This window comes from Cygnus olor, chromosome 31 (assembly GCF_009769625.2).
Source record: "Cygnus olor isolate bCygOlo1 chromosome 31, bCygOlo1.pri.v2, whole genome shotgun sequence".
Lineage (NCBI taxonomy): Eukaryota > Metazoa > Chordata > Aves > Anseriformes > Anatidae > Cygnus > Cygnus olor.
The window spans coordinates 485742-509716 of record NC_054088.1 but is presented as its reverse complement, the minus strand read 5'-3'; the positions used below and the strand labels follow the sequence as shown (position 1 = coordinate 509716).

Here is a 23975-nt window from a genome sequence, read left to right as displayed (position 1 = left end):
TGAACTTCACCCCTGAACAAGTGCAAAATCCTAAAAAACTGATAGAATGTTTGAAAGACATATGCCCTGACCCTGGCAATGCTGGAGAACTACAGCTTGCAGCACTGTGCTGGGTTCTGGCCTGCCTATCAAAAAGTAATTAACACTACTCAGCACCCTCATGGAAAGGAGGAATTCTGTGAATCTGATGACCAGATAACACACTGTGGCTAACCCAAAGGACCAACCAACTATGGTATCAGTCGCCCCCATAGTCAAGACAAAACAATGGAAATGGAAGTCAGCGCGTTTAGTAAGGGAAGAAGCTACTCCTAAGAAGGAGGAAGAAGGGGAAAAGGCAGCCAGCTCTAAAGCAGTCATCACAACAACAACAGGAAGAAGAGACAGAAATCATAAATAAATCTGAAACCACCCGATCCCTTTCCCTTAGTGAGTTGCGAGATAAAAGAAAGAATTTCAGTCGACACCCAGGTGAGCGCATCCTCACCTGGCTGTTTCAATGCTGGGACACTGGGGCCAATAGCCAAGAACTAGAAGGCAAGGAAGCTAAGCAGCTGGGATCCCTCTCTAGAGAAAGGGGCATTGACAGAAATTGGGAGAGAGGCACAAGTTCTCAGACTCCAGAGGTGACTCCTGTCAGGTATGAAAGAAAGGTATCCCTACAAGGATGATACTGTATATCAAATAGGCAAGTAGACCACCATGGAGAAAGGTCTCCAGCATCTGAGGGAATTAGCCGTGCTGGAGATGGTTTATAGTGATTTGGACAATGACCAGACACCTAAAGACCTGATGAAGTCCAGTGCATGACATCCATGTGGTCTAAGTTTGTGCGGGGCGCACCATTATCACATGCCAACACTCCAGCAGCAATGAATTGGACAGATGGGATGGTGAATGCTGTGTCAAGCCAGCTTCAGCACTATGAAGAAAATCTCTCTGCCTCACTACAGGCCTTCATCTAGGCTATAGAGAAACTGTCCCAAAGGGTCCACCACCTTGAAGAACATACATCTCCCTCCTCACCCAGATGGAGTAATATTTCAGCCATTAAGAATCAGCATTTTCTTGCTTGAGAGGAGTATCCAGAATGCACATCGCATGGCACTTTGAGGTTTTATCTGTGTGACCATGGAGAAGATATGAGGAAGTGGGATGGTGAACCTACCTCGACCCTAGCAGCTCAAGTATGTGAACTGCAAGGAAATACAACAGCAAAAAGGGGGTCTCCTAGGAAAAATGCTGCTCTGGTTTCTGTTGGGCAATTCCCCAGCGTGAGTAGAAAGGCTGATGTTACTCTTGACCCTGATAGAGGGACCTCTGCTTCGCATTTTCAAGAATTAATAGATAGATACTCCAACCAGGACTATAGGGGCCCTGACTCTGACCAGGTAGAGGAGACGGACAATCAGATTTATTGGACTGTGTGGATCCAATGGCTTGGTGTGGTAGACGACAAGAATGTTTGTTCATTATTTTGCTACATTAAGGGAACAAAGGGAGTTATTCAAACAGTGGCTGGAATGCTGAGACATCTCCCAGAGACAGGATATCTCAGGTCCATGGTGGAGAGAACATTGTGTAAATAGTGGGTTGCTAAATCGGTAACGTACTCCCCTGTCTCAAGGACTAATATAACCGAATAAGGAAGAGAGAGAAGGATGGCTGTCTTCATCCGTGTGACCACTGTTATAAATTACTCTCAGTCGGAAGAATTTGAATTAAGTCAATCAATTTATTGAGTAAGCGATCAGCAAGCAAAACAGCGCTGGGCGGCCGGGGGAACTCGTGCTCCTCCAAGCGGCGTGCAACTCCCCCCCCCCCGCAGTCCCTTTTTATCATTCAGTTCTTCCGGGTTCCGCTGCGTCAGTTGTTGCTAGGGGGTCGTCTTGTTTCGGTCCTTCCGAGTTCCGCTACGTCAGTTGTTGCTAGCGGGTCATCCTGTCCCATTCACCTTCGTCCCTCTGGTGGTCATACGGGTGAAGACAGTCATTCTCCCCCCTTTCCTTATACGGCGTATTAGTCCTTGAGACAGGGGAGTACATTACCAATTTAGTAACCTATTTACACAACGGTCTCTTCACCAGGGACCTAAGATATCCCGTCCCTTGGGAAACTTCACCAAGGACCTGAGATATCCTGTCCCTTGGGAAACTTCTCTAAGAAACAGCTGCGAGGAAAAAACCACTGTGAGAAAGTGAGAAAAGCGAGGAAAAAACCACTGTGAGAAAGTGAGAAAGCCACTATTTGAAAAATTCCCTTCATTCCTTCGATATAACAAATTAATGAACAAACACTCTTGCCATCTATCACAACCACCAGAGGGACAGAGACGACAGGGACAAGACGACCCCCTAGCAACAACTGACGCAGCTGCCACAGAACCCGGAAGAGCTTGATGATAAAAGGGGACTGCAAGGGAGGGGAAGTTGCGTGCCGCTTCGAGGAGCACGAGTTCCCCTGGCCGCCCAGCGCTGTTTTGCTTGCTGATCGCTTACTCAATAAATTGATTGACTTAATTCAAATTTTTCTGACTGAGAGTAATTTATAACACTTGGCACATCAGAACCACAGGAATACAAAGCTCTAGTGGACACTGGCTCACAGTGTACTCTAATGCCATCAGGCTACCAAGGGGCAGAACTCATCTGTATCTCTGGAGTGACAGGGAGATCTCAACAACTAACTGTATTGGAGGCTGAAGTGAGCCTGACTTGGAATGAGTGGCAAAAGCACCCTATTGTGATTGGCCTGGACGCTCTGTGCATCCTTGGCATAGGATGAGGGAGGATATTTCAAAGAGAGTCTCAGGAGAGGATATTTCAAGGACCCAAAAGGGTACTGGTGGGCTTTTGGCATAGCTGCTTTGAGCACAGAGAAGACTAAGCAGATGTCTACCTTGACTGATCTCTCAGAAGACCCTTATGTTGTAGGATTGCTGAGGGTCAAAGAACATCAGGTACCAATTGCTGCCACTATGGTGCACCGGCAGCGATATCATACCAAACAAGACTCTATGATTCCCATCCATGAGTTGGTTCATCAGTTGGAGAGCCAAGGAGTGATCAGCAAGACTTGTTCACCCTTTAATAGCCCTATATGGCCAGTGCGAAAGTCTAATGGAGAGTGGAGGCCAACAGTGGACTATAGTGGCCTGAATGAAGTCACACCACCATTGAGTGCTGCGGTGTCAGACATGCTAGAACTTCAATACAAACTGGAGTCAAAGGCAGCCAAATGATACACCACAGCTGATATTACTAATGCATTTTTCTCCATTCCTTTGGCAGCAGCATGTAGTCTGCAGTTTGCTTTCACTTGGAGGAACATCCAGTACACTTGGAATCAACTGCACCGGGGTGGAAACACAGCCCTACAATTTGCTATGGACTGATCCAGACCACACTGGAACAAGGGGGAGCTTCTGAACACCTGAAGTACATCAATGGCATCATCACATGGGGCAACACAGCAGAAGAAGTTTTTGAGAAAGGGAAGAAAATAATCAAAATTCTCCCAAAAGCTGGTTTTGCCATTAAACAGAGTAAGGTCAAGGGACCTGCACATGAAATCCAGTTCTTGGGGGTAAAATGGCAGGATGGACGTTGCCATATTCCAATGGATGTGATCAACAAAATAAGTGCTATGTGTCTGCCAACTAGCAAAAAGGCTATCTAGCAAGCTTTTCTAGGCCTTGTGGGATTCTGCAGAATGCATGTTTAGGACTATAGCCAGCTTGTGAGTCCTCTGTATCAAGTGACTTGAAAAAGGAAGTATTTCGAGTGGGGTCTCGAACAACAACAGGCCTTTGAACAAATCAAACAAGAAATAGCTCATGCAGTAGCCCCTCATAGAATCATAGAATCATTAAGGTTAGAAAAGACCTTCGAAATCGTCTGGTCCAACCATCACCCTACTACCAATGTCACCCACTAAACCATGTCCCTAAGCATCAGGTCCAACCTTTCCTTAAACATCTCCGGAGACAGTGACTCCACAACTACCACCCTGGGCAACCCATTCCAGTGCCTGACTACTCTGCCTGAGAAGAAATGTCTCCTAATTTCCAACTGAAACCTCCCCTGGTGCAACTTGAGGCCATTCCCTCTAGTCCTATCACTAGTTACCTGTGAGAAGAGGCCAACCCCCAGCTCCCCACAACTTCCTTTCAGGTAGTTGTAGAGAGCAATAAGGTCTCCCCTTAGCCTCCTCTGCTCCAGACTAAACAAACCCAGTTCCCTCAGCTGCTCCCCATAGGACTTATGTTCCAGACCCTTCATCAGCTTCATATCCCTTTTCTGGACATGCTCCAGGGCCTCGATGTCCTTATTGTAGTAAGGGGCCCAAAACTAAACACAGTACTCCAGGTGCAGTCATACCAGAGCTGAGTACAGGGGGACAATCACCTCCCTGGTCCTGCTGGTTACACCAGTCCTTATACAAGCCAGGATGCCATTGGCCTTCTTGACCACCTGGGCACACTGCCAGCTCATGTTCAGGTGAGCATCAATCAACACCCCCAAATCCTTTTCCTCTGCACAGCTTTCCAGCCACTCCACCCCAAGCCTGAAGCATTGCATGGGGTTGTTGTAGCCAAAGTGCAGGACCCGGCACTTAGCCATGTTGAACCTCATCCCATTGGCCTCTGCCCATCGACCCATCCTGTCCAGGTCCCTCTGCAGGGCCTTCCTACCCTCCAGCAGATCGACACTTCCCCCCGTCTTGGTTTTGTCTGCAAACTTACTGAGGGTGCACTCAATTCCCTCATCCAAATCATCAATGAAGATATTAAAGGGGATGGCCCCAGTACCAACCCCTGTGGAACACCACTGGTGACTGGCCGCCAGCTGGATTTCACTCCGCTCACTACCAGTCTCTGGGCCTGACCACCCAGCCAGTTTTTAACCCAGCAAAGTGTGTACCTGTCCAAGCCATGGGCTGACAGCTTCTCCAGGACTGTGTCAAAGGCCTCGTTGAGGCCTAGGTAGACTACATCAACAGGCTTTCCCTCATCCACCAGGCAGGTCACCCGTTCATAGAAGGAAATAATGTTGGTCAGACAGGACTTGCCTTTCATGAACCCATGCTGACTGGGCCTGATCCCTGGTTATCACGCATATGCCGTGTGATTGCATTCAAGATGACCTGTTCCATCACCTTTCCTGGCACCAAGGTCAGGCTGACAGGCCTGTAGTTCCTCAGGTCTTCCTTACGACACTTGTAGATGGGCACCACATTAGCAAGTCTCCAGTCATCCAGGACCTCTCCGGATGACCATGATTGCTGATAGATGATGGAAAGCAGCCCAGCAATCACACCCTCCAACTCCCTCAGCACCCTTGGGTGGATCCCATTTGGCCCCATGGACTTGCGACAGTCCAGGTGGAGCAGCAGGTCTCTAACTTTTTCCACCTGAACTCATGGGGGGGTTCTTCTGCTTTCCATCCCAGACATCCAGGTCAGGAGGCTGAGTACCCCAAGGATAAGTGGTCTGGCTAGTAAAGACACATGTATAGAAAGCATAAAGAACCTCAGCCTTTTCCTTATCCTCAGTGGTCATGTTCCCTGTTGCTTCCAGTAAAGAATGGAGATTCTCCTTGGCGCTCCTCTTGCTGTTAGTAGATTTATAAAAACATTTTTTGTTATCCTTAACCATAGAGGCCAGGTTGAGCCTTTGCTGGGCTTTGTCTTTCCTGATTTTTTCTCTGCATATGCTTGTAACTTCTTTGTACTCTCCCTGCGTTGCCTGCCCCTTCTTCCACATAAACTCTCTTTTTCTCCCGGACACTTGGCAAAAGTTCCCTGTTCATCCATTCTGGTCTTCTTCCTTGCTGTCTCATCTTACGGCACAAGAGGACAGCCTGCTCCCGTGACTTTAAGACTTCCTTCTTGAGGAGCATCCAGCTTTTTTGGACCCCTCTGCCCATCAGGACTGACTTCCAAGGGACCCTTCCTACCAGGGTCCTGAACAGTTCAAAGTCTGCCCTCCGGAAGTCCTAGGTAGAAGTTTTACTTCCCCCCTTCCTGACTTCATCAAGAATAGAGAACACTACCATTTCGTGGTCACTCTGCCCAAGACAGCTCCCTACCACCATACCTCCCACCAGTCCTTCTCTGTTTGTGAACAGCAGGTCTAGCAGGGCACCCCCCCGGTAGGCTCACTAACCAGCTGAGTCAGGAAGCTATCTTCCATGCACTCCAAGAACCTTCTAGACTGCTTCCTCAGGGCTGTATTGTATTTCCAGGATATGTTTGGGAAGTTAAAGTCCCCAGTGAGAATAAGCACTGGTGACTGAGTGACTTCCTCCAGCTGCTTACAGCACACCTCATCTGTCTCTTCATCCTGGTTTGGCGGTCTGTAACATACCCCCACCAGGATGGCCACCTTGTTAGCCAACCCCCTGATCCTTATCCACAGGACTCTACCTTATCATTCCCAACCCCAAGTTCCACAGCACTGAAACACTCTCTAAGAGCTATGCCACCTCCCTCCTTAGTTGTCTGTCCCTTCTGAAGAGCTTGTAGCCATCCATTGCAGCACTCCAGTCATGGGAGTGGTCACACCACATTTCAATGATAGTCATGGTTTGCCTGCCGCACAATGGCTTCTGTCTCCTCCTGTTTGTTGCCCATGTTGTGTGCATTGGTGGTGATGTGGTTTAACCCATCTGGCAGCTAAGCACCACACAGCCGTTTGCTCACCCTCCCCCCTCCCTCTCTGGGATGGGAGAGAGAATCAGAAGAAATGAAGCCTGTGGGTTGAGATAAAGACAGTTAATTAGGACAGAAAAGAAAAGGAAAAAAAAAAAAAAAGAAAATAATAATAATAATGATAATAGTACTACTACTAATGTGTACAAAACAAGTGATTCACAATGCAACTGCTCACCACCAGCTGACTGATGCCCAGCCTATTCCTGAGCAGCCAGTCCCCCCACTCCAGCCAGCCCCCCCATGTTAATTGTTCAGCATGATATCAAATGGTATAGAATACCCCTTTGGCCAGTTTGGGTCAGCTGTCCTGGGTCTGTCCCCTCCCGGATCCTGCTGCACCCCCAGCCTGCCCGCTGGCAGGACAGAGCGAGAAGCTGAAAAGTCTTTGGCTTAGTGTAAGCACTGCTCTGCAACAATTAAAACATCAGTGTGTTATCAACATTATTCTCATCCTAAATCCAAAACACAGCACCATACCAGCTACTAGGAGGAAAAATAACTTTATTCTAGCTGAAACCAGGACAGTGTACATGCACTTCAGTTACGCCATTGCCCTCACCCCCAACCCTAGGACCGATCCCCCAGGCTCATCTTTATCAAGCCTTATTTCCCCCCTTCATACCTAGTTCGAAGCCCTCTCAAAGGCTATCAGATTGGTTAAGTATGATTTCCACTTCTTGAATCTGTGCTGACTACTCCTGATCACCTTTTTATCCTCCACATTCTTGGAGATGACCTCCAGTATGAGCTGCTCCATCACCTTTCCAGGGATGGAGGTGAGGCTGACTAGCCTGTGTTTTCCTGGGTCCTCCTTCTTGCCATTTTTGAAGACTGGAGTGACATTGGCTTCCTTCCAGTCCTCAGGCACCTCTCTTGTTCTCCACAGCCTTTCAAAGACGATGGAGAGTGGCCTAGCAATAACATTGTGCAGCCCTCAGCACTCATGGGTGCATTGCATAGGGGCGCATGGATTTCTGTATGTGTGGTGGTTTTACTCAGGAAGGCAGCCAAGCTCTACCAAAACCACTCCTTCACTCCCCCCTCCTCAAAGGGAAAGGGGGAGAAAATATGATGCAAATGGCTCAAGGGTTGAGATAAGGACAGGGAAATCAACAATTATTGTGACAGGCAAAATAGACTCAGAGTAGGGAGATGGTAAAATTTATTGCCTATTACTAACAAGCTAGGGAAGTGAGAAACAAAGGACAGAAACCAAAAACACCTCCCCCCCATCTGCCCTCTGCCACGTTCTCCCCTGTGTGGCACAGGGGAACAGGGAATGGGGGTTGCGGTCAGTCTATAGCACTTTGTCTCCAGTGCTCCTTCTCGGTTGCTCTCTTCCCCTGCTCCAACGCGGGGTCCCTCCCACAGGATGCCGTCCTTCCCGAACTGTTCCTGCATGGGCTTCCCAATGGCAGCAGCTCTTCAAGAACTGCTCCATATATGGGTCCATACCAGGGGGTCCATCCATCAGGAGTGCACTGCTCCAACCTGGGTCCCCCACAGGCAGCAGCTCCTGCCAGGTCACCTGCTCCTGCATGGGCTCCTCTCCACGGGCCACAGCTCCAGCCCAGAATCTGCTCCAGTGGGAGTCCTCCACAGGCTACAGCCTCCTTCAGAGAAGGTCCACCTGCTCTACCAGGCCCCCATCCATGGGCTTCAAAGCAGAAACCTGCTCTGCCCTGGTACACCATGAATTGCAGGAGGACAACCAGCTTCACCATGGTCCTCTCCATGGGCTTCAGGGGAACTTCAGCTCCAGCACCCAGAGAATCTCCTCCCCCTCCTTCTTCACTGACCTTGGTGTCTGCAAAGCTGTTTCTCACTCCTCTGTCTCACAGCTGCTGTTCCCAAGTAGTGTTTGTTTCTTTCTTTCTTTCTTAAATCTGCTCTCACAGAGGTGCAAACTACATTGTTTATTGGCCCAGCTCTGGCCAGCGGCAGGGCCCTTACCTAACATGGGGCAGCTTCTCGATTCTTCTCACAGAAGCCACCCCTATGGCCCCCCACTACTAAAACCTTGCCACGTAAGCTCACTACAGGATGCCAAGTTTGCTTAGCTGATCTCTGACCCAATCCTCTTCGACCAAGGGAAAGTCCTCCTTTCTCTGGATTTCCTCTCTTGTCTCCAGGGTCTGAGATTCCTGAGGACTTATCTTAACAGTAAATGCTGTAAGAAAAAAGGCATTCACCAACTCTGCCTTCTCCATATACTTTGTCACCAGGGCAACCGCCCTATTCAGCAGTGGGCCAACATTTTCTCCAGTCTTCCCTTTTCTACTAATGTATTTGAAAAAGCCCTTCTTGTTGACTTTGACGTTCCTTGTCAGATATAATTCCAAATGGGTCTCGGCCTTCCTTGTCGCATCCCTGCATACTCTGACAGTGTCCCTATATTCCTCCCAAGTGGCCTGTCCCTTTTTCCTGTAAACTTTTTTCTTCTGTCTGAGCTTTGCCAGGAGCTCCCTGCTCATCCATGTAGGCCTCCTGCCCCATGCTTGCTCATAGGGATGCACCCATCTTGACCTTGGAGGAAGTGATACTTGAATACTGACCAGCTGTCTTGGAACCCCCTTCCTTCCAGGGCTCTAACCCATGGAATTCTTCCAAGTAAATCCCTGAAGAGGCCAAAGTTTGCTCTCCTGAAGTCCAGGCTCACAAGCCTACTTTTTGCCCTGCTTCCTCCTCACAAGATCCTGAGCTCCACCATATTATGGTCACTGCAGCCAGGGCTGCCCCCACCCTCACATCTCCAACTAGTCCTTCCTCATTCGTTATTACAAGGTCCAGCAGCACACCTCTCCTTGTTGGCTTCTCCACCACCTGTGTCAAAAAGTTGTCATCAATGCACTGCAGGAACCTCCTGGACTGTTTGTGCCTAGCTGTGTGGTCTTCCCAGCAGATATCGGGGTGGTTGAAGTCCCCCATGAGAACCAGGGCTTGTGACTGAGAGGCCACTTCCAGCTGTCTGAAGAGGCTTCATCTACCTCCTCTTCCTGAACAGGAGGCCTGTAGCAAACACCCACACCACTGTCAGCCATGGCAGCCTGCCCTTTAGTCCTTACCCAAAAGCTCTCAACTCACTCCTCATCCACCCCTGGGCAGAGCTTCATGCATTCCAGTTGCTCTCTCACATAAAGAGCAACTGCACCACCTTCCTGGCCGGTCTTTTCTAACAAGCATGTAGCCTTCCATGACAGCATTCCAGTCATGTGAGCTATCCCACCATGTCTCTGTGATTGCAGTGAGATCATAGACTTGCATAGACATGCAGATCTCCAATTCTTCCTGTTTGTTTCCCATATTATGCTCATTAGTATACAAGCATTTCAGGGAGCTGAAATGCTTCTCTCTCATGCTGTGTGTGTATGTATGGAAACACTTGAGATGTCTTTCATTAAGCTCTGCCCCTCATGGTGCAGACTGAAGGGCCTCCCCAGCATGCAGTTTCTCAAAATTGGCGCGCAGTCCTATAGCTTATCTCTGGTGTGCCTGGTTTTGTCCCTTTCCCCTTTCAAATCTAGTTTAAAGACCCATCAATCAGCCCTGCTAACTCCTGGGCAAAAATCCTTTCCCTGCTCATGGAAAGGTGCTCCCCATCAGGAGTCAGTAGGCTCGGTGTCAGGTAGACCTTCCCATGATCAAGAAACCTGAAACTGTGTCAGTGGCGCCAGGCTCGGAGCCACATATTGATCATCTGGGTTCGCCTGTTTCTTTCAATAGTGATCCCTGCTGCTGGAAGGATGGATTAAAACAGTACCTGTGCACCTGATCACCCCAAAGCCCTAAAATCACCTTTTGATCACTCTTGGGCTTCTCTTTGCCATCTCATCACTGCTAACTTGAAAAACCAATAAAGGGTAATAAACAGAGAGGTGTACCAGGCAAGTGACTTTCTGAGCGACATCTCTTACCCGTGCCCCAGGGAGACAGCAGACTTCATTATTGGTCATGTCTGGATGACAAATTGGGCCCTCTGTTCCCTTTAGACTTCTTTTTTTCTTGGTGGGGATTGTTGTGATGCAGGGCATAGGTCAACTTGCCTAGGGAAACTCCCCCAGTGTGGTTGGACCATGATCTACATTGTCATTTTCTTGTCCATCCAGTTCCATAGCATCATGCACCTTTTGCATGGGGTCACCTGGGAAGGTGAGGTATGCAGCAAAGTGTTTCTTCACTCACAGGTGCATCCCCTTCCCGCACTGCATCTAGTTTAAAGCCCTCCTGATAAGCCCAGCCAGCTTACTGCCCAGAACACTCTTGCCGCAACTGGTAAGCTGCACCCCATCCGGTGTGAGCATGCCCGGATACTCAAAAGTGCGTTCAAGATCACAGAACACAAAACCTTGGGTATGGCATCAACTCTGCAGCCAATCATTCATTTTGTCCATTCATCTTCTTCTTCTTGGGTCCCAGTCACCAACTGGGAGGACAGAGGAGGACACTACTTGCGTTCCCGATCCTTTCAGCATCTTTCCAAAGGACATAAAGTTCTTTTTGATATTTGGAGTCTCCTTGTTGCAGCATTCTTTGATCCTATGTGAAAAAGTACAAAGGGGTGATAGTCTTTTGTACTCATCAGACTTGGTACCCTCTTCATAATGTCATGAGTATGAGCCACAGACAGGCAGCAAACCTCTCTGGAGAGATTGTCTGGATGGCAAATGGGAGCCTCAGTGCCTCTCAGAGAGGAGTCTCTAATGACTAACACCCTTTGTGCCTTCTTTGTGGCACTGGTTCTGATGCTGAGAAGAACTTGTACTAGTGTATCCCAAAGGATGAAGATTTGGCTGTCAGCTGGCAGTGTGCACTTGCAGCCCAGAAAGCCAACTGTATCCTGGGCTTCATGAAAAAAGGAGAGCCTAGCAAGCTGAGTGAGGTGATTCCTTTCCTTGTCTCTGTCTTAGTGAGACCCCACCAACAGAGCTGCATCCAGTTCTGGGATCCCCAGTGCAAGAAAGACACTTGTTAGAGTTGCTCCAGAGGAAAGCCATGAAAATGATCAGAGGGCTGAAATAGTTCCCATGCAAAGAAAAGCTGAGAGAGTTGGAGTTTTTAACCTGGAAAGAGAAGGGACCAGGGAGGCCTTATTGCTGCCTTTTAGTACTTAAATGGGAAAGAAAGGCTGATTGGATGTAAGGAAGAAACTTTTTACGATGAGAGTTAGAGAGACATTAGAGAGACAGGTGAGACATTAGAACAGGTTTCCCAGAGAAGTTGTGGGTGCCCCAACATTGGAAGTGTTCAAAATCGGGTTGGAAGGGGCTTTGAGCAACCTGATGTAGTGAGAGATGCCCCTGCCCATGGCAGAGGGATGAAACTAGATGATCTTAGAGTCTTGTTCCAGCCCAAATTATTCCAAGTTTCTTTCATTCTTTGATTCTATGATTCTACGATCTAGTTGCTGCTTTAAGCTTCAGGGAGTTCAAAGATTTCCCTTGGTTTATGTAGGCTAACAATATTTTTAGGCAACTCCTAAAAATTAGTTTTATATAACCTTTCATATCTATTGACTGAAAAAAAAGTAATATGATTATACTTTGTGGGAGGTGAGCTTCATTGGATACAACCTGGACCTAGTACGCACTTAAGGAATGTGCTTTATTGATTATTGAGCTTTATCATACTTTACTTTAGTTTGCTTGCAATTAAGAATCATCCTTCTCTACCTGTGTGCAGCCTATTCTCTAAGGAAAGCAGGAGGGAGTTGGTGCAAAGGAGCTACAAGGTGCAAGTGCAGACTTCAGTGGAGAAGTCTGATGTCAGGAGAAGTGATGCAAGTCCTAGGGGATCAATGAGAGAAATGATATGGTTGGGAGGTGAGAAGCAAGGATGACCATACAGGGTCAGGCTTCTCCTACCTGTCCAGACCTCCTTAAGAGAAACTCAGGGCTTTCTGTATGCTAATAAGCCCCAAGGAGGAGTTTGTACCAGGTCTGTGAACTTCATCTCCTGAGAGGAGACTGATGAAACCTCTCAGAAAGCTAAAGTCAGAAGCAAAACCACAAAGTTCTTTAAGACACTGATTGGTCCCTCTGAGGGCCATTACTGACAAAGCCCGATGGACTCCTTAGAGCCATGACTGGAGGCCATGATTACAGGTAGGCCAAGGCACTGTGCAGGTGGCTCTGAGAAAATCCTGGCTTTGTTTCATCAAGCAGAAAGGCCAAGCCCCGCTGCCAGCTCTGGGCAGAGAGCTCCTGTCCCTAACAGGCAGTTCTGGGCTCTTTCTCGGGCAGTGGGATGCGTGGTATGCAGTGCCAAGTGAAAGACAGTGGTGTTACATCTCCTGGCCTTCCTCAGGAAGTGTAAAGAGGGTATAAAGCCCCATTGCTATGAGGACAACGTGTCTCCTCCTAGGCCTTGGTGGCAGAGACCTGTCTTAGGCAAGTGGACAAGACCTTGGTTTTCTTGGCGAAGTCTAGCCTTGCCAGTGCCCTTGTCCATCTCTACCACCAGCTGTCCTGTGCTGTCCACAGCCTGCTGTTTCGCTGCAGGCTGCAAAAACCCATCTTGTTTTCCCACCCTACTCTCACCTTGGCATTTCCGTACTTTCACTGATACCAGTACCCTCTCCAGCTGTGCCCTGAAACTCAAACTTACAGACTGATAATAGATTCTTTCCAGGTGACGTCTGACACTACAGAACTACACTATGGTTTAGTAGAGGACTTGTTAGTGTTAGGTCAGAGGTTGGAGTAGATGATCTTGGAGGTCTCTTCCAACCTAGATGATTCTGTGATTCTGTGATACACTTTCAGTGACATATTCTACCTCTTATGCCCTGTTTCCAGCACCCAAGCCCCAATTTGAAGCAGGTTTTCACTTGCATTTACTTTTCCATGTCAAAGAAAAGTCCCATTATCTCTGAAACCACCTTTGACAAAAGCATCCACACACATCAGCCTTCCTGTGGCCTTCAGTTGACCAGACAGAAGGAATCTCACCACAATCTTCCAAGCCATGTGGCCTTCCTGCTGACCTTTCAGCTCCTCAGATAGACACAACCAAGTCACATTGCTGCTGCTGTCCACTCATGTACTCAGGCACATCATTTCTTTGAAGTGGACTGGCCTAGAAGGGAATTATTCCCTTAACTGTGTGGTTGAGAAAGGAACAATAAACCCTAGTAAATGTAATGTTACCAAACCTCTCACCCCATAGTGCTACCAAATTCCATTTCAATGGGAAGAGCCCCAGTATGGAAAATGGGAATATATAGGTGAAGTAAATGGTGTAAAGAACTGACTGGGCAAGAGGGAGAATCCAATGACAACTAGTGGACCGATAATATTACGAAAACTTGGATTCTCTCTCCACATGGTTCACCTCGCTTTCGCAAGGCACGGTTATAATCTTGTTTGTAATTATTGTATTTTGTTGCTTTTTAGGATGCCTTAAAAGTACAATTGTTAGTCTAGTAATGCAAATATGGGTGAGCCTGCCTGACAACTAACAAATATCAAGGTTATGAAATGTTGCAAAGAAATTCACCAAGGAAGAAGGTATGTGTACAGTGATTAATAGTAGTTGATGTTCGTATGTAGATCAGGATTAAAGGATTAAAGAAGATTTACACACAATGATGAACCAAATTATAACATTGCATTTAGTAACCCAGTATGATACCTCTTGGGGTTTCAAAGAAGTGTGGAAAAAGTTAACTCCCCAGCTTCCAAACTTTGCTTGGCTAAGGCAACTGTTTGCAGCATTTCTAATACTGGGATTGTTGATATTGCTTACTTGTTCATTGTTACAATGTAGTTTGTGGTATAGTTTAGTGGACAACCCTGAACTATGAGGAATGGAAAAGAAATAAGATTAGACACTGAGTAGAAACTGGCAGACATTTTACTAAATCTCTTGATAGAAATGGTATAATTTAAATGAGGATAGAGAACTTGTAGAAAAGAAAAGTTCTGAACTAAGAGCAAAAGAACTTGCACAGGGTATAGAAAAGGGGGGACTGAAACAAAAAGTATAAGCCACAAAATATGTAACATAGTAAACTGAAGGGATTGCTAAAATTGCTAAATTGTTGTATCAGGCCTTGCCTGGTAAGTCTTGGCTCTAGCCACAAAATTGCGGCTGAAGAAGGAACACAGTGCCCAAAGAAGAACTTAAACAATTAAATTAGCTGAGTTTGTAAAAAAGCAAAACTGCAGAAGCTGTAAACAATGACAGAGAATGCGCAAAAATGGAAAGGAGAAAAATCCAAGGTGAAGAATATTACGAGCCTTCATCAGAAAGACCTCAAAGTGCAACCACCAGAGGGTACTGTGCATGTGAAAGTAGGAGGGACAGTATGATAATTAGTTCTGAGAAGCCATTAGCATAAATCCTGACCTTTCTTGGAAATTGCATCAATATGTATATCACCATACCATAAATATGTACTCATTGCCTTGCTTAGATGTACATGTTTGGTGGAATTTTCTGACATATACCTAGCACTGTTAATAAAGAATACCTGCTTTCTAATTCTCCAAAACAATTTTCTCACCCTTTCCCTTTGAGGTAGGGGAGTGAGACAGTGGTTGTGGCAGAACTCAGCTGCCCACCTGAGTAAAACCATCACAGGGCACTGTGGCAACCCTCCCAGAAGGGCAGGGTCCTGCTGCTGCCCGGAGGCTGCTGCATTGGGCAAGCTGCTCAAAGCTCCACAGCACCTCCAGGGCATTTTTGGGTGAGATTCTTGACAGGGAAGACCAAGGCAGGGGTTACATGAAGGGAAGGCACTCTCTACAGTCCCACCGTTCACCTTCTTATCATGAAGGGCAGTTAGGGGGATGACAATGGAGTTGTCAGGTTTGTAGAAGGGACTCACAGAGCATTACACTGAAAGATATCTGTAGGTCTGTGAGGAACCTCCTAATTCCCCTTCACAGCCCTCAGACTAGAGACAGTACCAACATTGTTTCTTGTGGGACTGTTGGGCATCATGCTCAGCACCTGCAAACAGGGAGATGCCTCTGGACAGTGAGCAGCTGAGATGTGTCCCCGGTGCTCTTCACCAGATACTCTAAAGCAGTACTGACTCCTGCTGAGCCCACAGAGGATCTGCCTGGTGCCTGCATGCCCTTCTGAAGCAAAACTGATAGCTCAAGGCAGGAGCATGTCTTACGGGAAGAGGCTGTGAGTCTTGTTGAGAAGGATTTGGTGAAATATGATATAAGATTTGCTCAGAGAAGTCTCTCTAACTTGCCTCTTTCTTTTCCTCCATGGACAGGTAACTATGCCCTGAGGCTGCAAATGTCCAACAGGAGCTTCCCCACAGAGTTCCTCCTCCTAACATTCGCAGACACACCCAAGCTGCAGCTTCTGCACTTCAGGCTCTTCCTGGGCATTTACCTGGCTGCCCTCCTGGGCAACGGCCTCATCCTCACAGCTGTAGCCTGCGACCACCGCCTCCACACCCCCATGTACTTCTTCCTCCTCAACCTTGCCCTCCTCGACCTGGGCACTATTACCACCACTGTTCCCAAAGACATGGCCAATTCCCTCTGGGACACCAGAGCCATTTCCTACAAAGGTTGGGCTACCCAGGTCTTTTTCTTTGCTGTCTTTGTCACAGCAGAGTTTTTCCTTCTCACCATCATGGCTTATGACCGCTACGTTGCCATCTGCAAACCCCTGCACTACGGGACAATAATGGCCAGCAGAACTTGCATCACCATGGCAGCAGCTGCCTGGGGCAGTGGCTTTCTCAGTGCCATGCTGCACACTGCCAATACCTTTTCCCTCCCCCTCTGCCAAGGCAATGCCCTGGACCAGTTCTTCTGTGAAATTCCCCAGATTCTCAAGCTCTCCTGCTCAGATGCCTACCTCAGAGAAGTTGGGCTTATTGTGGTTACAGCATATTTACTTCTTGCATGTTTTGTTTTCCTTGTGGTGTCCTATGTGCAGATCTTCAGGGCTGTGCTAAGGATCCCCTTGGAGCAGGGCCGGCACAAAGCCTTTTCCACGTGCCTCCCTCACCTGGCCATGGTATTCCTGTCCAGCAGCACTGCCTTTTTTGCCTATCTGAAGCCCCCTTTCATGTCCACCTCATCCCTGAATCACTTGCTGGCAGTTCTGTACTCAGTGGTGCCTCCAGCAGTGAACCCCCTCATCTACAGCATGAAGAACCAGGAACTGAAGGACGCAGTGTGGAACCTCATGACTGAATGTATTTCAGAAGCAATAAACTGCCTTTCTTCTCCTGCATATCACTCACAATTTAACCATAAGAGACCCAGATATTGATTTGTTTGGTTGTTAGTTTGTCAGTATTTTTAGTTTTGCTTTGCATTACTTGTGAAATTATTGTCCAAAAAGAAATGTCATTTTTTATCCTCCTCTATTTCTGTATCAACATTTGCATGCTTGGTGTAAACAAGGACCCAGACTCTGTATTTAAATGAAAAAGGACCCTGAAGGGATTAGCTTGCCTGAGATCCTTCCTCAGAGACCTGTGATGGATCTGCAGGGGCACTTTGCTGTGTGCAGAGGTGGAGGGGAGAAGAGTCCTGGCACAGCAGCACTGCCAGGGAGCCCCAGGGCTTGGTCTTTCCCGAGCTGCTCTCCATTTCACTTCCCATGTTCTCCTTCAGAGCCCTTGTGTTGCTGTGAGGACTGATTGCTCTTGTCACTTGCTCACTGTGCTGCTGTGGGGCAGTCCTGTGTCCACAGGCAGGGACAGGCCAGAGTCACTTCTCTAACACAGCTTGCTCCGTACCACCATCTCCAGCATAAAAGGGGATCTGCTGAGGGCAGTGCCTGAAGGCTCAGCTCTTCTCCCAGAGTTGCTCTCATGGATGTTGCAAAGGAATAGACTCAAAGGAGGCTCCTTGCTTTTCTTTTTTCTTTGTGGGCTCAGGCAAATGAGATCAGAGTCCCAGGATCACCTTTTAGGAAGGGAAGGCAAATTCCATTGTTGCCTGTTGGTGCCCAGCACCCATAAAGATATTGACTTCACCTGCCTGTATCCGCAGCATGTAACAGGGCTGATGGCAGGCAGGTGTCTTTCTGGAGAGAAGCAGGAGCTCCCAGGAGAGCCCAGGGTACTGTCAGGGACAGTGTGTGCCAGGAAGTAAGCAGGGCATGGAGCCAACAGAGTCTGAGCATGTCCAAGGTGTTAAAGTGACCCAGAGATTAAGTGCTAAAGCTGTGTGGGAACAGGGAAAGGAGAGCTCTGCAACTCCAGGGAACACAGCAGGCATAGGGAAAGCAATCTGTTGAATTAGTTGTTACAACTCTGGTGAAAGTTCATAGGCTGGATCGAGTGAACCACCTCAAAATGTCTCGCAACATTGGAAATGTCCCAATGATCTTTGTGCATCATTTCCAGTTAGGGTTATTCCATGAGTCTCTGACTCTGAAGAAGGCAGGCTATCTGTGCGCACCCTCCATGGCTAAAGAACCACTTGTGTGGGAGCCATTCAGTAGCAGTGCCCCCCACGAGCTGGCTCTGCCTTTCCAGCCTGACCAGCACGGCCCTGCAGAGTGCCCCATGGCCCCGCGCACCACAGCCTCCTCGCTCTGCAGAGCAGCACCGCCAGCTCGGGGGCTGTGGGCAGCATGGGCAGGGGCTGCAGGAATGGAATGGCTGCAGGAACTTCTGTCCCAGTACCTGGGGACAGCTCGCATGACTGGAATGCTGTCATGGAAGGCTACATGCTTGTTAGAAAAGACCGGCCAGGAAGGTGGTGCAGTTGCTCTTTATGTGAGAGAGCAACTGGACTGCATGAAGCTCTGCCCAGGGGTGGATGAGGAGTGAGTTGAGAGCTTTTGGGTAAGGACTAAAGGGCAGGCTGCCATGGCTGACAGTGGTGTGGGTGTTTGCTACAGGCCTCCTGTTCAGGAAGAGGAGGTAGATGAAGCCTCTTCAGACAGCTGGAAGTGGCCTCTCAGTCACAAGCCCTGGTTCTCATGGGGGACTTCAACCACCCCGATATCTGCTGGGAAGACCACACAGCTAGGCACAAACAGTCCAGGAGGTTCCTGCAGTGCATTGATGACAACTTTTTGACACAGGTGGTGGAGAAGCCAACAAGGAGAGGTGTGCTGCTGGACCTTGTAATAACGAATGAGGAAGGACTAGTTGGAGATGTGAGGGTGGGGGCAGCCCTGGCTGCAGTGACCATAATATGGTGGAGCTCAGGATCTTGTGAGGAGGAAGCAGGGCAAAAAGTAGGCTTGTGAGCCTGGACTTCAGGAGAGCAAACTTTGGCCTCTTCAGGGATTTACTTGGAAGAATTCCATGGGTTAGGGCCCTGGAAGGAAGGGGGTTCCAAGACAGCTGGTCAGTATTAAAGCTGCCCAGGTGTGGAAACAAAGTCCTACCATTTGTTACAGACTGATCCTGACTGCACTGAAAAGGGGGAAGCTCCTGAACACCTGTAATACGTTGGTGACATTATTGTGTGGGGTGTCACAGCAGAAGCTTTTCAGAAAATGATCCAAATCCTTCTGAAAACCAGTTTTTCTATTAATAAAATAAAATAAAATAAAATAAAATAAAATAAAATAAAATAAAATAAATAATAAAATAAAATAAGGTCAAAGGGACTGTACAGGAGATCTAGCTTATTATACCTTTGGAGTGGTTTTGTGTGTGTGTGCATGAGTGTGTGTGTATGCAAGGTAGATCCCTACAGCAGCTGGGCTCATACACTCAGCCTGCCCAGGACAAATCCCTGGCTCCCATTCTCCCCACTTGAGGGCACCTAGACGTGAGCCGCCATGGCTTCAGCACCACTCCAGCTGCTGGCACAGACCACTGCACTTTTACACACACAGACACACACACACAGACACACACACACACACACACACACTTAAGTCTACTAAGTCCACAAACTCCTGTCCCTCTCCTGTTGCTGACACGAATGACACATAGGCCCTCTGACCCCCTGGTTCTAGTCCAGTTGCTGCACTCACCCCCATGTAAAACCACCATGTGTCCTACAGCCTTTGGCAGCAATCCCCGTAGTCCAAATGATGATGCAGAGAGCTGCTCCCATTGACTCACCTTGATGGGTTTCCTGCCTGGATCCTGGGGTGATGGTCCAGGGCAAAGCAGTCCTGGAAGGAGCTGGGACAAGATCTTGGCTCTGCAGGAGCCTGTGAATTGGGTTCCCACCTGCCATTGTGCTTTGTGCTCTTCTGGGCTCATGGAGATGGGCCCTGCCATCGCTTGCCTGGGCCTTCATTTTGTGTGCAGATGTCCTTCTTATCAAACAGCCTAACACAATCCATCAAGAACATAAATCTCTGGAGGCATCTGCATGTGGAGGTCATATAATATGGAGGTGGTATTATATAAAATACAACAGCAGAGAACTCAAATTGCTCTTCAGAAATGCATCAAGATTAGGGGAAAAGCTGTGCTGTTGCATGGGCCATGGCTTCTTTCAGGCCCAGCATCACAGACTTGTTTCTAAGACTGTAGATGAATGGGTTTAAGAATGGGTACAGCACAGTGTTCAGCAAAGCTACAATGCTGTTGGTCTCCAAAGAAACATGTCCTGAGGAGCGTGCGTAAAGAGCAATGCAGCTTCCACAGGCAATGGCCAAGGTGGTGAGATGGGAAGAGCATGTAGCAAAAGCTTTTTTCCTCTCAGAGGCTGCTGGCATGCGTAGAATACAGAAGATACACGTGTAAGATGCCAGAGTTAAACACAAGGAAGACAGCATGATAAACAACAAGAACCAAGTCTATTTTCCAAAGGCTGGCATCAGAGCAGGACAGTTGGAATAAGGAAGAGTTGTCACAAAAACAAAAACAACAAAAAAAATCTGGATCTTTTTGAACCACAGAAAGTAAGAAAGTGAGCTTTGAGAGCAGCACCAGGTGGTAACTCAAGAATGTGAAGCCCATGACCCAAACAGCAGCAACCAGGTGGATGCAGAGCCAATGCTTCATGATGGCAACATAGCGCAAAGGCTGGCAGATGGCAATGTAACGGTCAAAGGACATGACAACAAGGAGCATGAACTCTGCAGCACCCAGGGCAAAATAGAAAGAGGACTGGGCAAAGTAGCCACCTACTGAGATTGTTCTCCTGCCGGAGCTCAGAATCACCAACAATTTGGTGCTTGTGGAGGACGTAAACCAGATTTCCAGAAATGCGAGATTGCCAATGAAAAAGTACATGGGGGTTTGCAGGCCGTTATCCACACACACCAGGAAAATGATGGCTGCATTCCCCATCACTGTTGTCAGGTACATGAGTAGAAGGACCAAAAAGGGATATAGCTGTAGCCTTTGATCGAGCCCCGAAAAGCCCACAAGAATGAATTCAGAAATGACAGTTCCATTGCCTGCTCCCATGCACAATTTCCATTCATCCTGCTGAGGCATGAACATGACAAAACAAGTAGAATAATTTCATGGTCTGGACAGACGGCTATCTCCTTCCTTCTCTCTTTCCTTGCTTGCAAGCTTCCTATAAAACAGAGAGAGAGAAAGATTCCTTTGGACCTTCCTCACACCCTGACTTTTCTGTTTTACATATCAGGAAGGGTCCTCAGAGAATTTCTTGTCTTCTTTCCAACTTTGTCCATCAGCCACAAACGATTCTTTCTCAAGAACACAGGGCTAACAAGGGGCTGTTAGCGATTGCACCCCATCCCTGGGAAAGTCCACTTTCACTCAGAATAATTGCAAGCATCCATCACACCAATGTTTCAAAAGGAAATCTTATCTCCTGCACAAATACTTTCTATTACATAGATGCTAAACCATTGATTCAAATATGTACATTGAAAGTTATTCTGTCTCCTCTTCAGTACTTCCCTTTTTGGACTAGCAACAGCTGGGGAATCCAAAGTTGATTTCAAAATAGGAAAATATCAAGTATTGCTTTTGTAATGCCCTTCTTTCTTCCATATCACCTTCCCTTGTATCTTTAGGAAAGAGGGTAAATGGGGCCCAAGTGTAGCTTGCCTTCTTTAGTACTCTAAATTAAGGCCAAAATTCATTATGGTCCCACCAGGTCTTTGGAAACAGATCTGTCACACAGTCACATCTGACCTCATTCTACACTGAAATGAAGTTGTTTCCAAACAGTTGCTCTTTCCTCTTACTATCAAACATCCTCACCTAAATGCATTACTTTTCTGAGAGGTGGAAAAGTCTTGTCATCTTCAAAGCTTAAGGACAGTCCTCGTTGTACAAATAGGAAGCGCCTAGAAAAACCAAAGTGCTAAGTACTACTGTGTAGGTTGATATTTCAGCTGTCTAAAAGTCATGTCCTTCAGGTTGAGCAATTTAACTTACGTACTGTCAATGCAGAGAGAGAAAAGAGCATCTGGAAGTGATTCCTCACCTTTCTTTCACATAGCATCCCATATCTAAATGGATCTGGGAGAAATAAAGTCTTGAGAGGTTAGATACATCCAGCTTTTTTTTTCTTTGCTATTAAGCAATGACTACAGTTGCTTAGCAGTTTCCTGAGATCATACCTGTTTATGACCCAGAAAAATTTGGCACCTCGATTGTCAATCAAATGTCAATCTGGCATCTCCAATGTCACCAGGAGTCTGCATCTGAACAGCTCCCTCCTGGCCTTCGTCTCCATTCAATGTGCTGGAAGATGACATAAGCAGCTGACTTCCTGCTGCCTGGTTTGTGCCTACCTGAACCAAGGCAAGAGGAATCCATCGATGACCATGATGAGGGAATAGTGTCCACCCTCAGCAAGTATGCTGATGATACAAAGCTGGGAGGAGTGGCCGACACGCCAGAAGGCTGCGCTGCCATTCAGTGAGACCTGGACAGGCTGGAGAGATGGACAGGAAGTAACCAAATGAGGTTTAACAAGAGCAAGTGTAGAGTCCTGCACCTGGGAAGGAACAACTGCACGTATCAGTAGAGGCTGGGGGACGACCTGCTGGAGGGGAGCTCTGTGGAGAAGGACCTGCGGGTCCTGGTGGACAACAGGTTGGCCATGAGCCAGCAGTGTGCCCTGGTGGCCAAGAAGGCCAATGGGATCCTGGCGTGCATGAAAAGGAGCGTGGCCAGCAGGTCAAGGGAGGTAATCCTCCCCCTCTACTCTGCCCTGGTCAGGCCTCACCTGGAGTACTGTGTCCAGTTCTGGGCTCCCCAGTACAAGACGGGAACTTCTGGAAAGAGTACAGCGGAGGGCAACAAAGATGATACGGGGCCTGGAGCATCTTCCCAATGAGGAAAGACTGAGAGAGCTGGGTTTGTTCAGCCTTGGGAGGAGAAGACTGAGAGGGGGTCTTATCAATATTTACAAATATCTCAAGTGTGGGAGACAGAGGGATTTGGCCAACCTCTTTTCAGTGGTTTGTGGGGATAGGACAAGGGGCAATGGTCAAAAAACTGATCACAGGAAGTTCCGCACCAACATGCGAAAGAACTTCATGGTGAGGGTGGCGGAGCACTGGAACAGAATGCCCAGGGAGGTTGTTGAGTCTCCTTCTTTGGAGATACTCAAGGCCTGTCTGCACACCTACCTGGACAACCTGCTCTAGGGAACCTGCTTTGGCAGGGGGGTTGGACCTGATGATCTCTTGAGGTCCCATCCAACCCCTACAATTCTGTGCTTCTGTGATTCTGTAATCCCAACTCCTGAGGATTTGTGTGGGGCATGGAGGGAGCTGAGCCCCTTTCTAGCTTCTGGACTGCAAAGAAATAAAGAGATGCCTTGGTTGACTCAGCTGAAACCCTTCCCTCAGCAGGGAAAAGCAAGATCCCTCCCTGTATTGCATGGGTGTCCTGCCTAAAAACAGGACAACGGTGCTGGAAAAGTTTCCTTCCCCAGTGGAGGGAAGGAACACTAGTGACTACTTCAGCCTATTTCAAAGTTGATTCCCCTGGAGGCCCAGGGACTTGTCAAGAGCTCTCCCTGCTGCTGAGCTGGGCTGGGCTCCTGGGCCCAAGGGGAGTGCCTGGCAAGCGGGCAGCGCTGCAGAGAGACAGCTCTGCCCAGGAGCAGCTCCTCTGCACAGCGCAGCAGGGCTGGGGGCACTGCCTGCAGGGGACAAGGGCGGCTGAGAGAAGGGAGGGAGATGTTAAAGGCAGTGTGGAGGGGGGCTGCTGAGAGCTCACTGCGGGAGAAATCTTCCCAGCCCTGAACAGGGTAAGTCTCTGGCAGAAGGGTACAGTAGATGAGTGTCCCCCAGGAGTCTTCTAAATCTGCCATATCCCATGGCTGATAGGACATGTCACAGTGTCTGTCCTGGCTTCTCTAGTGTGGAGTACGGTGGTATTACCTGGATAAATGATTACCTGCCAAAGCTGTCAGAAGGAC

The 23975-nt window shown here is 48.0% G+C and overlaps 2 protein-coding genes across 2 annotated transcripts; one reads left to right on the top strand and one right to left on the bottom strand.

The window, feature by feature from the left end:
• The first annotated feature begins 15871 nt into the window (after positions 1–15871).
• On the top strand, positions 15872–16959 carry LOC121062531 (olfactory receptor 14A16-like). The gene has a single exon (XM_040542579.1). It carries the CDS (start codon positions 15967–15969, stop codon positions 16957–16959), a length of 993 nt encoding a protein of 330 aa, XP_040398513.1. The 5' UTR covers positions 15872–15966.
• A 3108-nt stretch (positions 16960–20067) lies between these two features.
• On the bottom strand, positions 20068–21028 carry LOC121062537 (olfactory receptor 49-like). Its single transcript, XM_040542582.1, is given in 2 exon segments — positions 20068–20401; positions 20403–21028. Coding segments are annotated over 2 exon segments (960 nt in total).
• Between the last annotated feature and the right edge of the window lie 2947 nt (positions 21029–23975).

Excerpts from the sequence above, each read along its gene's own strand:
- LOC121062531 (XM_040542579.1), top strand. The coding sequence starts at position 15,967 with ATGTCCAACAGGAGCTTCCCCACAGAGTTCCTCCTCCTAACATTCGCA.